Source organism: Danio aesculapii, chromosome 17 (genome assembly GCF_903798145.1).
Source record: "Danio aesculapii chromosome 17, fDanAes4.1, whole genome shotgun sequence".
Lineage (NCBI taxonomy): Eukaryota > Metazoa > Chordata > Actinopteri > Cypriniformes > Danionidae > Danio > Danio aesculapii.
The window spans coordinates 2,080,813-2,095,196 of NC_079451.1; the positions used below are offsets into that span (position 1 = coordinate 2,080,813).

General features: G+C 38.3%; 1 protein-coding gene across 2 annotated transcripts in view; it reads left to right on the forward strand.

Moving 5' to 3' along the window:
- Positions 1 to 2,372: 2,372 nt before the first annotated feature.
- Positions 2,373 to 14,384, forward strand: part of psen1 (presenilin 1) — a 15,393-nt gene continuing 3,381 nt past the window's right edge. Inside the window, exons 1-9 of one of the 2 annotated variants that reach the window (XM_056477184.1) lie at positions 2,373 to 2,463; positions 3,335 to 3,420; positions 6,654 to 6,922; positions 9,684 to 9,825; positions 9,903 to 9,970; positions 11,637 to 11,857; positions 11,984 to 12,082; positions 12,195 to 12,281; positions 12,568 to 12,738. In XM_056477184.1, the coding sequence (XP_056333159.1) occupies positions 3,385 to 3,420; positions 6,654 to 6,922; positions 9,684 to 9,825; positions 9,903 to 9,970; positions 11,637 to 11,857; positions 11,984 to 12,082; positions 12,195 to 12,281; positions 12,568 to 12,738 (1,093 nt within the window). In that variant the 5' untranslated portion in view covers positions 2,373 to 2,463; positions 3,335 to 3,384. The remainder of the gene's footprint in view (positions 2,464 to 3,334; positions 3,421 to 6,653; positions 6,923 to 9,683; positions 9,826 to 9,902; positions 9,971 to 11,636; positions 11,858 to 11,983; positions 12,083 to 12,194; positions 12,282 to 12,567; positions 12,739 to 14,384) is intronic. The other variant, XM_056477185.1, reaches the window with a different exon arrangement.

Consider the following 14,384-nt stretch of genomic DNA (forward strand, 5'->3'; position numbering starts at 1 on the left):
TTCTCACTGCTCTGTTGTGAGATGTAAATTCGTATTTGTGAGGTTTAAAGTCGGAATTCTGAGGGGAAATTCAGTTATTAAAATAATATAACAATAATAATATAAAAATGGATATGATTAAGATTTATAGTCGCAATTCTATTCATTCGTTTATTAATTTTGCTTCGGCTTAGTCGGCTTGATTTATTAATCAGGGATCGCCACAGCAGAATGAACCGCCAACTTATTCAGCATATGTTTTACGCAGCGGATGGCCTCCAGCTGCAACCCAGTACTGGGAAACACCCATACACACTTATTCACACACATACACTATGAACAATTTAGCTTATTTAGTTCCCCTATAGCGCATGTTTTTGGATTTGTGGAGGACATGCAAACTGACCCAGCCGGGACTCAAACTAGCGACCTTCTTGCTGTGAGGCGACAGTGCTATTCACTGCAATTCTCACCCCTAATTCTAATCAATTCTAAACAATTGCATGTTAAATGTGCGTATAAATACACAAACACCCGTTTATTTATTTATGTATTGTCTTATTTATTCACAAAGGAACTAGCTAAGCATTAATGTGGTCCCGAACTACAATAGATAGTAAAAGTCTAGAGGTTTGGTTTTAAATTGGTTTTATATTCGCACATTAGTTCATTTAGAAGTGCCTATATTGTTTACCATGTTACTTTGAATATTCGATAGGAATTAGCATGCAAGTGTGACTTCTAAACAACATGAACACTATCTAATTCACTGTGAACAATGTTGTACTGTGATGGTCATTTGCTGCTAATCAGATTCCCTATTTAATTTGCAAAGAATACTTTTCTGAAATTATATTATTAAGGAGAATTTCTGAATATCCGAATATAAAACCAACTTTACCTCTATACCAAGTGTGCGTATGTATATATATATATATAAGTATAAATATATATATATGTAGAATCAAGAATCATGATGCATATATTATATTTAATTTCATCCAATTTACAAGAATTTATATTTATACAGGCCCGTCGCCAGCCTAGTGAAAGGGGTGGTCCTTTATTCTCCAAAAGTGGACCTAATTGCAGTTATTATTCATTCGACAATATATATTTTTTAAATTATGAAATACTGCATTTTAGTGATTTTTTTTAAGCAATTTTTTTTATAATTATTTTTTAGGGGTTTTCACCTTTATTGGGATAGGACAGTGGAGACTTTACTGACAGGAAAGTATGGGGAGCAGAGATAGGGGAAGGACCGGCAAAGGACCTCGAGCCGGGAATCGAACTCAGGTCGCCGTGAACACCTTGGTGCTATGTGTCGACACACTAACCACAAGGCTATTGATGCCGACAAGCAATTTTTTTTTTTTTGCTGGATTAGTTTGACGGATGGTCACACTTTTTGATGTACCAAAAACATTTCTATATTTAGAATTAAGAAATAGGAAGAGGCTACTTATTGTTTGGCTACTTTACGATATATCACTAGGGGAAAAAGAGCAATCTGTTAAAGTTTTAAACTTAAAAATGTGGCGTATTGTCATTCATTGGGCAAATAATAAACTGGCCAGCACATTCAACTTTCCTCAGTCTCAGAATCTGGCCATTTGAGTAATAAAAACGTAGAGCTTTTCTCAACTTTTCTAGCTCCTGTTGTAAAAAGTACATTAGAAAATTAATGGATAACAACAATAATATAGCTCCTGTTTATCTAAATAAACTTCTTTCTCGCTACAATCCAACTCGCTCTTTAAGATCTCAAAACTCAGGGCTTCTGGTAGTACCCAGAATAGCTAAGTCGAGTAAAGGAGGTCGAGCCTTCTCATTTATGGCTCCTAAACTCTGGAATAGCCTTCCTGATAATGTCCAAGGCTCAGACACACTCTCCCAATTCAAAACTAGATTAAAGACCTATCTGTTTAGTAAAACATACACTCAGTGCACCACTTAGCGGTATAATACATGAATGTGCCCCACACGGGTTTTTACATCTCATTTATATACACTATTAACAGCAGCTATGCTAATTATTCTCTTTATTCTCTATTTCCACCAGGGGATACTTATCCCGAGGCCCCCAGAGACTATGCAGCGCCACTGATGTGATTCAAGACCAGCAATGAGACCCCCCCCCCCCCCCCCCAGTCCAAACACATGCGCAATATGGGAATTGGATAAGCTAAATTGGTCGTAGTGTATGAGTGTGAATGAGTGTGTATGGGTGTTTCCCAGTTGCAGCTGGAAGGGCATCTGCTGTGTAAAACATATGCTGTATAAGTTGGTGGTTCATTCCGCTGTGGCGATCCCTGATGAATAAAGACACCAAGCTGAAAGAAAATAAATGAACGAACGAATAGCCAGGGAAGGGCAGACTTTTAATTTGAAAAGCAAACATTATTGACCTTTAGCAGCGCGTCTCCGTCTGCGCGAAGCTTCACTCTATTGGGCTTTTATCAGTATTGATTCAGAGTCCAGGTTTGTCAGATCTTCATCTCTAAATTATGATATTTCGACAAGTTTATTTGTCATAATTTTTATATGGAATGGTGTATGAATGTACAGCTATTTACTTGTGGCTGTTTTTACTCAAGTAACTACCGAAGATAACCTAGCGCTATCAGATGCGCTAACTAGCCGCAAGCTACATTGTTATGAATTTAATCGAAGCTAGTTAGTTTATTCAAGAGTTCAGTACATGAAAATGACGGGAATCATTTAGTTTTTTTCTCATACTGAAGAGGGAAAGCAAAATATATTTCCCCACAGTCAGATTTAACTGAACTCATAATCTCTGTGCTTTAGTCAAATGTCATAACTTAACTACTCTGCTTTATAACATGTTATCTGGAGTCTTGTGTAAATACAGTGCTGTGTCAATAAAATGATCTCAATGTGCATTACAGTATAGAGGTAAAGTTGGTTTATATTCGGATATTCAGACATTCTCCTTAATAATATAATATTCTGTGCTAATTCTAAATAGGGAAATCATATTAGCAGCCAATGACTATCAAAGTACAACCATGTTTACAGTCAGATAGTGTTGATGTTGTTTTGAAGTCATACCTTCATGCTAATTCTGATTGAATATTCAAAATAGCGTGATAAACAATATACAGACAGTTAAATGACTGAATGTACGAATATAAAACCAACGTTACCTCTATCATTACAGTGACCACAGGAAACTATGACTGGGATATAACATATCCTTCAAATGGTTTACCGTAAAATAAACGCACATTGGCCTAATCTCGACTTAGTCGGAGATAAGAAGTTTATTACTTATGGGAATGGACATTGTTGTGTTGTTATTGATGTTCATTTGTGGTCTCAATCCTGACAGATCCAGAGTTCCCGCTGTTTCTATGATCCCGGGGTCACGTCACAGCACCGATGGCTGATTTAGTGCAGAATGCCGCCAATAATGTGGTAAGTTTGCTTTTCCCCGTCCAGGGTTATTATAAAACCATGAACATGTAATTGTTGCTGGGAAGAGAATAAACATTACTGGAATAGTTTCCGGCCATAAAACCTGTGTGTGTGTGTGTGTGTGTGTGTGTGTGTGTGTGTGTGTAATGAACATATTTCACAATTTAGACTTTCAACAGAAATATTAAGACATTTGAACTGTGTTTGGGGAAAACCATTAGCAGGAGAATTTCACAATTACAGTATGGTTTTTTTAGCTTTGTTTTAAGACTTCACAACTTGGTAATAGTGAAATACAAACTCACAATTTTGAGTGGAAACAAGTCAGAGATGCAGAGTGTAGAAACTCAGAATTAGGACATTTAAAATTGGATTTAATATAACCCAATTTCTGTAGTTGTGAAGTATAAACTACAATAGTTATAAATTTAAACATTAAATAAAGAGTTTCAAATAGCGTTAAATGTCCCATGAAATTAAAATAACGTTTTTCAGATATATTTATATATATATATATATATACACACACACACACACACACACACACACACACACACACACACACACACACACATGCGATCAGTTGAAGTGAGAATTATTAGCCCCCCATTTTATTTTTTATTTTATTAATATTTTTTTTATATTTCCCTAATGATGTTTGTTGTAAACCGTTTTAAGGTAGATATTATTAGCTCCTTAAAGGTGCAGTAGGTGATCTGCTAAAATGCTAACCGAAATGCTAACTGATTAGCATAATATCTTTAAAACACAGTCCCACCCCTGCCGTCCAAAGCCACGCCTTCTGAAATTACGGACGCGAGCACCTAAAAGATGACAATAGACAACCCACTAAATCATGCCATTCGCCAGTTAGAAAACTTTATAGTACTTTATAATACTACAATTCTATATTAAAAATACTTCATGCTTGGTGGTTAGCCGGCGGCATGCAGGAATTACACTTATTATTAGGCCATACTTACATGCTATTTCAGAGAGAATATTCAGAGTATATGTGAAAATAAAACCAACTTGAGCTCAGTAAAGCAGGCTAGGTAGAATAGCTCTATTTACTAATGTTTTGTTGTTAAATTAAATAAAAATCTACATTATCGGTGCTGTAAAAGGCCCTTATGAAACTGAAAATAGTCACATCAGTCTTCACCGAGAGATTTCAGTGGCTGAACAACACTTCTGTGCATATAACCCATTCATAACAACACAATCTACATCAGCTCTGCGTGACTAAAATAGTTTTAAAACAGAACATTACCTGTCTAACAGAAATACTTCAGCCATGGTGTCGTCCTTCCTCCAGCGTGCAAAACTAACTCAATATAGATTCAGGATTTTTAAGTTTCGATTCAGGATTTGATTTTTAGCACGACTGTATCTCGTGTGCACGTGAACGCGCAGTACACGTGCCAATAGTGGATCTGCGTGAACAGAGGTGTGTTGTACAAATCTACATTTGTTGACAGACAGTTTGGGCTACTTATCAGAATTATCGGCCTGACAAATTTTAATTGGATCAACATTTTTTAGTTTTAGGCCTCACCCAGAATATAGAAATACATATAAACACATTTAGATCATTTACTTTAATCATTACTATTGAAGAGACTTTCAACTAGCACATCAAAACATGTTTGTGAAGACAATCACCTCCTGCCCCCTAAAGGGCACCTATGGTAAAAAATCTACTTTTCAAGCTGTTTGGACAGACACATGTGCATGTATGTTGTATAGACCGTCATATTGGGGTGATATAAACACACCCAGTGCTTTTTTTTTTTCAATTTAACAACATAAAAAACGGTGGACCAATTGGAGCGGTTTTCAAATCGACTGCTACCTGACGTAGGAGAGCGGTCCCCCCGCCCACCAATATTGATTGACAGGCGCGTCATCATATCCTCAGTTTGTTGATTCACGTCCGCCATTTTCAGCGTGAGTCGAAGCGATATCACTAAAGGAACACGCTAGCTCTATTTTTAGATGCAAGGCTCATTGGGCTCAACACAAGATCAATATTCTCCACATTATCGCTCTAATCAGAATTATTGGTTGTATCTTTAGGTAGGTTAGCAAACATGTGTACTTCTCATTGAGTCTACCTTATACTTCAGCCGTTTGCATTTCTCGCGATCCCAGAAGCTCCCTGTGATCTTAACTAGCATGCGTTTTACAATTCTAAACATCGGTTTCTATCAGGGTACACTCAAGTCAACGGCTGGGCGCCGCGGACCGCTGCAGAAACCTATGTTTAGAATTCAAAAATGCGTGGCGCAACGATTCGGGACACTTCATGTTTCTGCCGCGCCACAGAGAGTGTCTGGTGTGCCGTGTCGCGGCTTCGAGCGGTGCATTCGGTGCCTCAGTTAAAGTTAATTCAGTGTGCGTGGTTATTAGTTTTTGTGTACAAGCTCGGCACTTGAAACTAGCACACAGTTGGCTGTAAAACTGTACAAAGACACAAATGATTTTGTACTCTCTGCTTGGTCTGTGTCAGAGTCGTACATGTACGACTGAATGGTGATCCTCTCTCTCCTTGTCCATCTGCCTGTCAGACTCTGTTGCAAACACAGAGCGGGTAAGCTTATGGCCCCGCCCCCTTGTTACGTTGGCGGGAAGCTGAAGCTAATCTACATGTGAAGCAACACACCCATAAATCAGCAAACTGTGGACACGCCCCCAACATGACACACTTTAACACATTATAATAAACAAATCTGAATTGTGTTTTAAACTGAACCTAAACTGGCACACTCAGAAGAACCAGAATATTAATATTACATCAGAAAAAAGAGGTAAACTATGTGCCCTTTAAGCAATTTATAGATAGTCTACAGAACAGACCACTGTTATACAATGACTTGCCTAATTACCCTAACTTTACCCTAATGAACCTAGTTAAGCCTTTAAATGTCACTTTAAGCTGAATACTAGTGTCTTTAAGAATATCTAGTCAAATATTATGTGCTGCCATCATGACAAAGAGAAAAGAAATCAGTGATTAGAGTTGAGTTATTAAAACTATTGTTTAGAAATGTGTTTGAAAAATTTGGGGAAAAATACACAGGACGGCTTATAATTCAGATTTCAGTGTTTATATAGCAGAAAAATAAAATATTGTATTATAATTTTGCAATCCTACTTGGTGAGCAAATGATATTTCCTAAAACACACACTCACAACTTGCTGTAACTGTTCTGTCATGTTTCTGCATACAGTTAAATGATGGGATGGACACCAGCCGGCACACAGGCAGCACCGCCGCGCCCCCCAGCCGCAATGAGGTGGAGCTGAACGGGCAGCCACCCACCGCTCCGCCCCCGCAGGTGGTCACAGACAGCGAGGAAGACGAGGACGAGGAGCTCACTCTCAAATATGGGGCGAAACACGTCATCATGCTGTTCATCCCCGTCACGCTCTGCATGGTGGTGGTGGTGGCGACCATCAAATCCGTCAGTTTCTACACGCAGAAGGACGGGCAGCAGCTGTGAGGGGCTCTTTAGAAACACTTTTAGCTCACACTTTATACAACCCCAAATCAGTATGATGGTATAAAAAACACAAATTAAAAAAAGAAGGGAGTGATTTACAAATTTACTTTGAGTTGTATTTTATTGCAGACAGTATTTAACTCAAAAGATTTACATTTTGTCTGGTCGAATTAATTTAATTTGTAAATATTCGTCCTTTCCTGTCATTCACACTCCAAAAAAAGTTGGGACGGGTGCAGCTTAGTGCTAGGAATCAGATAAACTGGTGAAATAATGATGTGATGTGAGACAGGTGATGTCAACAGGTGATTGTAACTATGATGGTCTAGTCCTTTAGGAGCAAAGATGGGCCGAGGATCGCCAGTTTACTAACAAATACATGAGAAAATGATTGAAAACAAGGATCCTCAAAGAAATATAGGAAGACATTTGGATATTTCACCTTCAACAGTGCAGAACATCAGTAAAAGATTGAAGGAATCTGAAGGAATTTCAGTATGTAAAGGGCAAGGGTGGAAGCCTAAGCTGAACAACTGATCTCCGATCCCTCAAGCGACACTGCATCAAGAATACTGTCCCAAACTTTTCTGATTTGGGGTTGTATTAGGTGGCCTTAACTGTTATGTACTTGCATGAAAGAATAAATACCATGTACATGCTGTGTTTATAATGTAGAACACTTGTGTGTGCTCTTGCGGTGGGATACAGGTAAGATTAGGGACAGTTGTGGTATGGGTAGGTTTAAGGTGTAAGGCAGGGGTCACCAAACTTGTTCCTGGAGGGCCGGTGTCCTTTAGATTTTAGCTCCAACCCTAATCAAACACACCTGAACAAGCTAATCAAGGACTTACTAGGTGTACTTGAAACATCCAGGCAGGTGTGTTGAGGCAAGTTGGAGCTAAACCCCGCAGGGACACCCGCCCTCCAGGACCGAGATTGGTGACCCCTGGTGTAAGGGATGGTCAACGGTGTAATTAAAGATGTAATTTCAGAAATTAATTACAGATGTAATTACATTAATGCATTTAATCAATGATAAGTACAAAGTGACAACATGCATTTACACAGTAAGTACATCATAACAATTAATTTCATTCTTAGTACATTTTATTTAAGGCCACTTTTTGTAAAGTGGGACCCCAATTTTATTTCAATTGTTTCAAGCTCTTCTTGTAGGGCTGCTTGACAGGATAGTACATTCGTTTGCTCATGCCTGCAATCAGTAATGCTAACCGTGTCCTGACATGAAGCACTCATGTGTTTGCTCAAGACAAAATCCTTCCTTTAAAGGGGCAGTGAGTTTCTTCTGTTGAACACAAAGGAAGATACACATCGACTTCCATTGTATTTTTTTGTTCGATCGACATCCGTATTAGCAGTCGGCTGTCTGAAGTAATGTAACTGCTCTTGCCCAGGAAGACAGTATAATTGTCTTCTGTGTTCAGGAGTTTTCATTCGCTGTGCAGGAAGATGGTCAGTGTGTCCAGTGGTGCAGTTGCACTGAGTGTCCTCTAGACAGCGATGCTGCACCACTGACCTCCTCAATACTGCTTAAACAGATGTGGTAGCAGTGGTGTAGTCGGGGCTATAAGCACGTATACTCGGTATGCCTACTTTTTTCCACTAGCTGTTTGGATATTACGACTTTTGAGGATCAATAATTGCGTATACCCTTGGTATACTCACTTGTTTTGCTGATTAGACTTCCCCTTTAACTGTATACCATTTTTTAAAACTCTCATCCTAATTTATTGCTATTGGCGCATTTTTGTTTAAATCTTGCGCCATTTCCCGCCCCCTGACGACTTTAGAAGCTGTGAGAAAATTTCGTGGGTTTTTCGAAGTTAACTGAATGATGTCTCGCTGAAACGTTCAGGTAAAATTATAAAACAGCATGGGCGGGTTGGGTGGGTAATAGTACACCACCTTTTTTTTAGGACTACACCACTGTGTGTTAGATGTGGTTACTAGTCTCCTGAGGTGGAGTTAATAAAATAAAGTCAATATTACATGTGAGTTAAAGCACAAAATGAGGAAAAAAATATCAGATTTTCTTTTTAATTTATTTTAATTAATCATTTTTTCTTTTTCTTTTTTAGCTTATTTATTTTAATTTTTTTGTAAATTATTTATTTACGTTTTGTGTCTTGCGTCATAGCCAAATATAGCCAGTTTTTAGTTTACATAGTTTTATTTAATTTAAGTATTATTCTTTTAAGTGAATAATTTATTTATTTGTTTATTTTTTCACTTTGCACGAGTGTTGGCAAAAGCCAAAAAATGAATTGCATTGGTCAAAACTATTACTAATATTTAATATTATTCGTAAAATTAAGGAAAGATCATCTTCCATTAAGACATTAGTAAATTTCCTACCTTAAATGTATCAAAACTCAATTTCTGATTAGTAATATGCATTGGTAAGAATTTAATTAGGTCAAATTTAAACACAATTTGCTCATGTTTTATTTTTATTTATTTATATTTATTTATTCCCCTTACTTTATATTCCAGGTTTTCGATAGTTTTAAATATCGTCCAAACAAACCATAACATCAGTGGAAAGCTTATTCATTTAACATTCAAATAATGCGTACACTTCATTTTCCAAAAACAAATGACATTCATGATGATTTTTTTTGTGTGTGCACGGTTAAATATAGAGCTTATTAATATAAGATTATGGCTTTGCAGTTTTTGCAGTCTTGTCCAGGTTTACGAGTAACGTGGATATGTAAATATTCTTCTTTTCTGCAGGATCTACACCCCTTTCCGCGAGGACACGGAGACGGTGGGTCAGCGAGCTCTGCACTCCATGCTCAACGCCATCATCATGATCAGTGTGATCGTGGTCATGACCCTGGTGCTGGTGGTGCTCTACAAGTACAGATGCTACAAGGTTTGCTCACATCCTGCTGAATGCTCATCAGCTGTTCTTTCACACACATTACAGCTGTTTTAATGTATTTTTTGCAGGTGATTCAAGCCTGGCTGTTCTTCTCCAACCTCCTCCTGCTCTTCTTTTTCTCCTTAATTTATTTGGGGTGAGTTTTTGCTTCTTGGATACATTAGAGTATTTGCGCTGTTTTTAGAGCGTAAATGCAACCTCAAAACATTGCGATTCTGAGTGTGCCTCACACAGGTGAGTGGGCTTGATAAACCACCTGTAGAAACACACTCTTTCATCTTTCTGACACCTTAATCGACACTTGCACCAGTTTTGCACATTTGCACCAGATACTTTCTTACAATCACTCCATATCTCAAAAAAAAGTGGATTTAAGAAGTGTGCCTCACACAGGTGAGTGGGCTTGAATCTGTAAAAAAAACCACACAGTTCCTTTGTATAATTAGCAGTTTTTGTGTGTATTACCTCTTGTTGAATCGCTAAATGCCTCAATATTAAGTCGCTTAGGAAAAAATCGTCTGCTAAACATGTCAAGTCAAAAATAGTGACCATTGTTTAAGATGTTGGGATAAAAATTTTCCTCCTGTGACTCCTTATAATCTTCTGTAGTATTATTGAAATAATACTCTCTCTCTCTCTCTCTCTCTCTCTTTCTCTCTCTCTATATGTATATCTATCTATTTATCTATCTATCTATCTATATATATATATATATATATATATATATATATATATATATAAAGAGAGAGAGAGAGAGAGAGAGAGAGAGAGAGAGATATCTATATATATATATATAAATATATATGTATATATATGATATATATATGTATATGTAGATATGGGTGTACATATATATATATATATATATATATATATGTATATGTATATGTAGATATGTGTATATAAACCTGAGTTGGGCACAACCATTTTTCTTATGGCCAAACGTCTTGTCCAGAGCTGCAGTCTAGGCGCCGGAGGCTGGATAACGCTGGACCTCAGTGAAGACTCGTCTGTCTATATTGAAATATCTGTTTATATTTTCCAAAACAACTAAGCACAGAGTCATGGGATCAGACAAATATCAATCTGGAAACATGTTTTATATATTAATTGAGGGAAATACATTTACATTACATTTACATTTAGTCATTTAGCAGACGCTTTTATCCAAAGCGACTTACAAATGAGGACAAGGAAGCAATTTACACAACTATAAGAGCAGCAGTGAACAAGTGCTATAGACAAGTTTCAGGTGTGTAAAGTCTAAGAAGCAAAGCATTAGTAAAAATTATTATTATTATTTTTTTTTTTTTGGAGAGAGAGAGAGAGAGAGAGAGAGAGAGGAATAAACATGCGTTATGGATGTGACCCAAAAAGTCTGCGAGTTTACAGTATACAACACGCTCTAGAAGTTCTGTGAATTAAACTGCACAATCCAAAGGAAACAAAGCTAATCAAAAGGATAAGATTCGACTCTATAGAACAAATATGATTGAATTTATTTGACATTTTTGCATTTATAAGGAAAAAGCTTGGCTATGGATGTGACGACCTCTCCGTTATGGATGGGAAATTGGCACTTGTGACTTTGCTAAATCAAATATAATTGTTTGAAAACATTGACAGAGACATTTGAGTGTTTTTACAGTTCTGTAAAACACAAGTCAACACTAAAAACCTAGAAAGGGTTTCGATATTTCGGTGAAAACATAATTTTTCTCATGGCAAGGTTGTCATTTGCATGGACTTGCTCAGTATTAACGTGATTTTGTGCCTCTCAACGATGTTTCTGTTCCCTCCAGGGAAGTGTTCAAGACGTATAACGTGGCGATGGACTACTTCACGCTGGCGTTGATCATCTGGAACTTCGGTGTGGTGGGAATGATCTGCATCCACTGGAAGGGGCCGCTGCGGCTTCAGCAGGCCTATCTGATCATGATCAGCGCTCTTATGGCTCTGGTCTTCATCAAGTATCTCCCCGAATGGACCGCATGGCTCATCCTCGCTGCTATTTCAGTCTACGGTCAGTCAGTCTGCAAACACAGCAACACCTTCACTGCTGTTTAGCTTTATTGTTCTGTAAAGCTGCTTTGGAACAATGCCTTGTAGAAAATACATTCCCTTGAATGCCTCTCCTGCTCTTGTGTAGATCTTTTGGCAGTGTTGTGTCCGAAAGGCCCTCTGCGTATTCTTGTGGAAACGGCTCAAGAGAGGAATGAGGCCATTTTCCCAGCGCTCATCTACTCTTGTAAGAAAAACCTCCCAGGACTTTCGTCTTCTCAGACTGTTAATGTATGATGTGGGATTGTTTAGTTGGGTTATTGTCACATTTACATATAAATTCTCCCTTGATTTGTCAGCTACGATGGTGTGGCTCTTCAATATGGCGGACAATGCTGAAACCAGGAATAATTCCAGTCATCCAGTCCCTCAACAGGAGAACCAGGGTGAGCGCTAGAAGTTCTAGTGATGGGAGAAACCAAGCGTTTAATAACTTTGGAAAAAATTGATCTGATTGCTTGGCAAAAAACACATGCTAAGGACTCCTGCTGGTCAAAACAGTGTAAATGCAACCAAACATGCATTAGAATTGACTTTTTCAAAAACATTTCCAACTTTAAATTGAAGTATAACCTATAAACACACTTAGCTTATTAGCTAATATCATCAAATATTAAGCGTCAGCGTAATATTTTTCCTTGAAGTGTAAACAGACTCTCTCTCTTTCTCCAGTAGTCGCGATGGCTCCCACAGCTCAGCCAGAGGATGATGGCGGCTTCACCCCGTCGTGGGTGGATCATCAGCAGCATCAGCTAGGCCCCATGCAGTCCACGGAGGAGAGCAGACGACAGATCCAGGAGATGCCCAGTGCTCGCCCACCACCCGCGGATGACGACGAGGAGCGTGAGTGTGCACTCCAAACACTGACTATGTGTACATCAGTAATCTGATTAAGACAACAATATGAAGAAGGTGTTAACATGAGCTGCTTTTCGAATAATTTACAAATGATTGTACAAATAGTTCAGTTAAAGTCATTGCTTTAGCATTCGATGCTAGTTTACTCCGGCGTTTCACGCAACAACAGTTTGTGTTCATGGCACCATATGCGATTTTGGCATTCGAGTTTAATTTTGCGGAGTACAGCTGCGGAGGCATTGGCTTTTACAGAGTTAGCTTAGCAAAGCCTACATACATGCATACAAAATCCGGGTTAATGATGTCATAAACCCTTCAGGTTACGCGCATACATCCTGCGCAGTGAAGGGTCGTGGCCAGAGGCGCTGCGCTGTAATTATAGTAGAGAAAGCTAAAATGCCGTCCAAACGCTGCTATTTTCACAGTGCTGGTTGTTTATGGGGTGCAAAGCAATGTGTCCTCATGCTTCATTTGTAGAAAATCACGTTATTTTTTCATATATCTTTATTATATTATATACAGCTACTTCGCTAACATGAAAACACCTGTCATATTTCATAGTTCCCTCATAGCCCACCTTCAAGAGGCTCTGATTGGTCAGCTAACATAATGTGCTGTGATTTGTGGATCGGCTCCACATCACCAGGAAGTGTCATATCCAGCCATGCCACTAGTAGCACACGTTGTGCCTCTGCTGTGTCCGGATGAGCCTCAATCAGATAGAAAATGAAGAGGACACCGCTGAACCTCACGCCTGCTCTCTAAACTAACATCTGACAAATGTCTTTCACATATATTCAAAATAAGCATGTTTAAGTGATATGAAACGTTCACGTATTTTTTGAGAGTGTGTTATTTGAGATGTAGAACATCCAGGTTTCTTGACTAACCGTATCTGTTTAATGTTTATGTTTTTTATTTTATTTTTTTTTTTCATATTTATTTTTGTGTTGTCACTTGTCACTTTATGTACACTGGAAGCTTCTGTAGCCAAAACAAATTCCTTGTGTGTGTGAAGCACACTTGGCAATAAAACTGATTCTGATTCTGATTCAGGGAAAGCGGCTGCACAGAGAGACACTGCAGAGCTGCAGAAGATTGTGGGTGTTTACAGCGGTTTGATGGATAAATATGAATTTGTAGGTGCCAAACAGCATTTCCCGTTGTTTACATCCTCACTACAACATACTGTTAACACTAGAAACTGTGCATGTAATTGGTCAATTTGAACAAATATAAACACTTGCAGGTTGTGGCTCACAATCCACAGCTTCTTCTATGGTTGGAGCTGCTCCTTCTTTCAGGAGTTTCCAGCTGAATCCAGCACTGAACTGGGAGAGATTCTGGAAGCTATCCTTTGTCAAATGCTAGAGCTATATCTTTTTTATAATTATCTGGAACATAATTACAATTAAATTGTAAGCACTTCTCTCTCTGTGCCGTGTCCTTTGGAAGCACAAATACAGAAACGGAAGAAGCTCTGTGGAAATAGCAGCGTTTGCATTGCAATTTTCTGTGCTATAGCATTACAGCGCCTCTGGTCACACTCCTTCGCTGCAATAGGGTGAATGTGCATAACCTTAAGGGTTTATGACATCATCAATTCGGATGTATTTTTTCGTAGTCCTCAA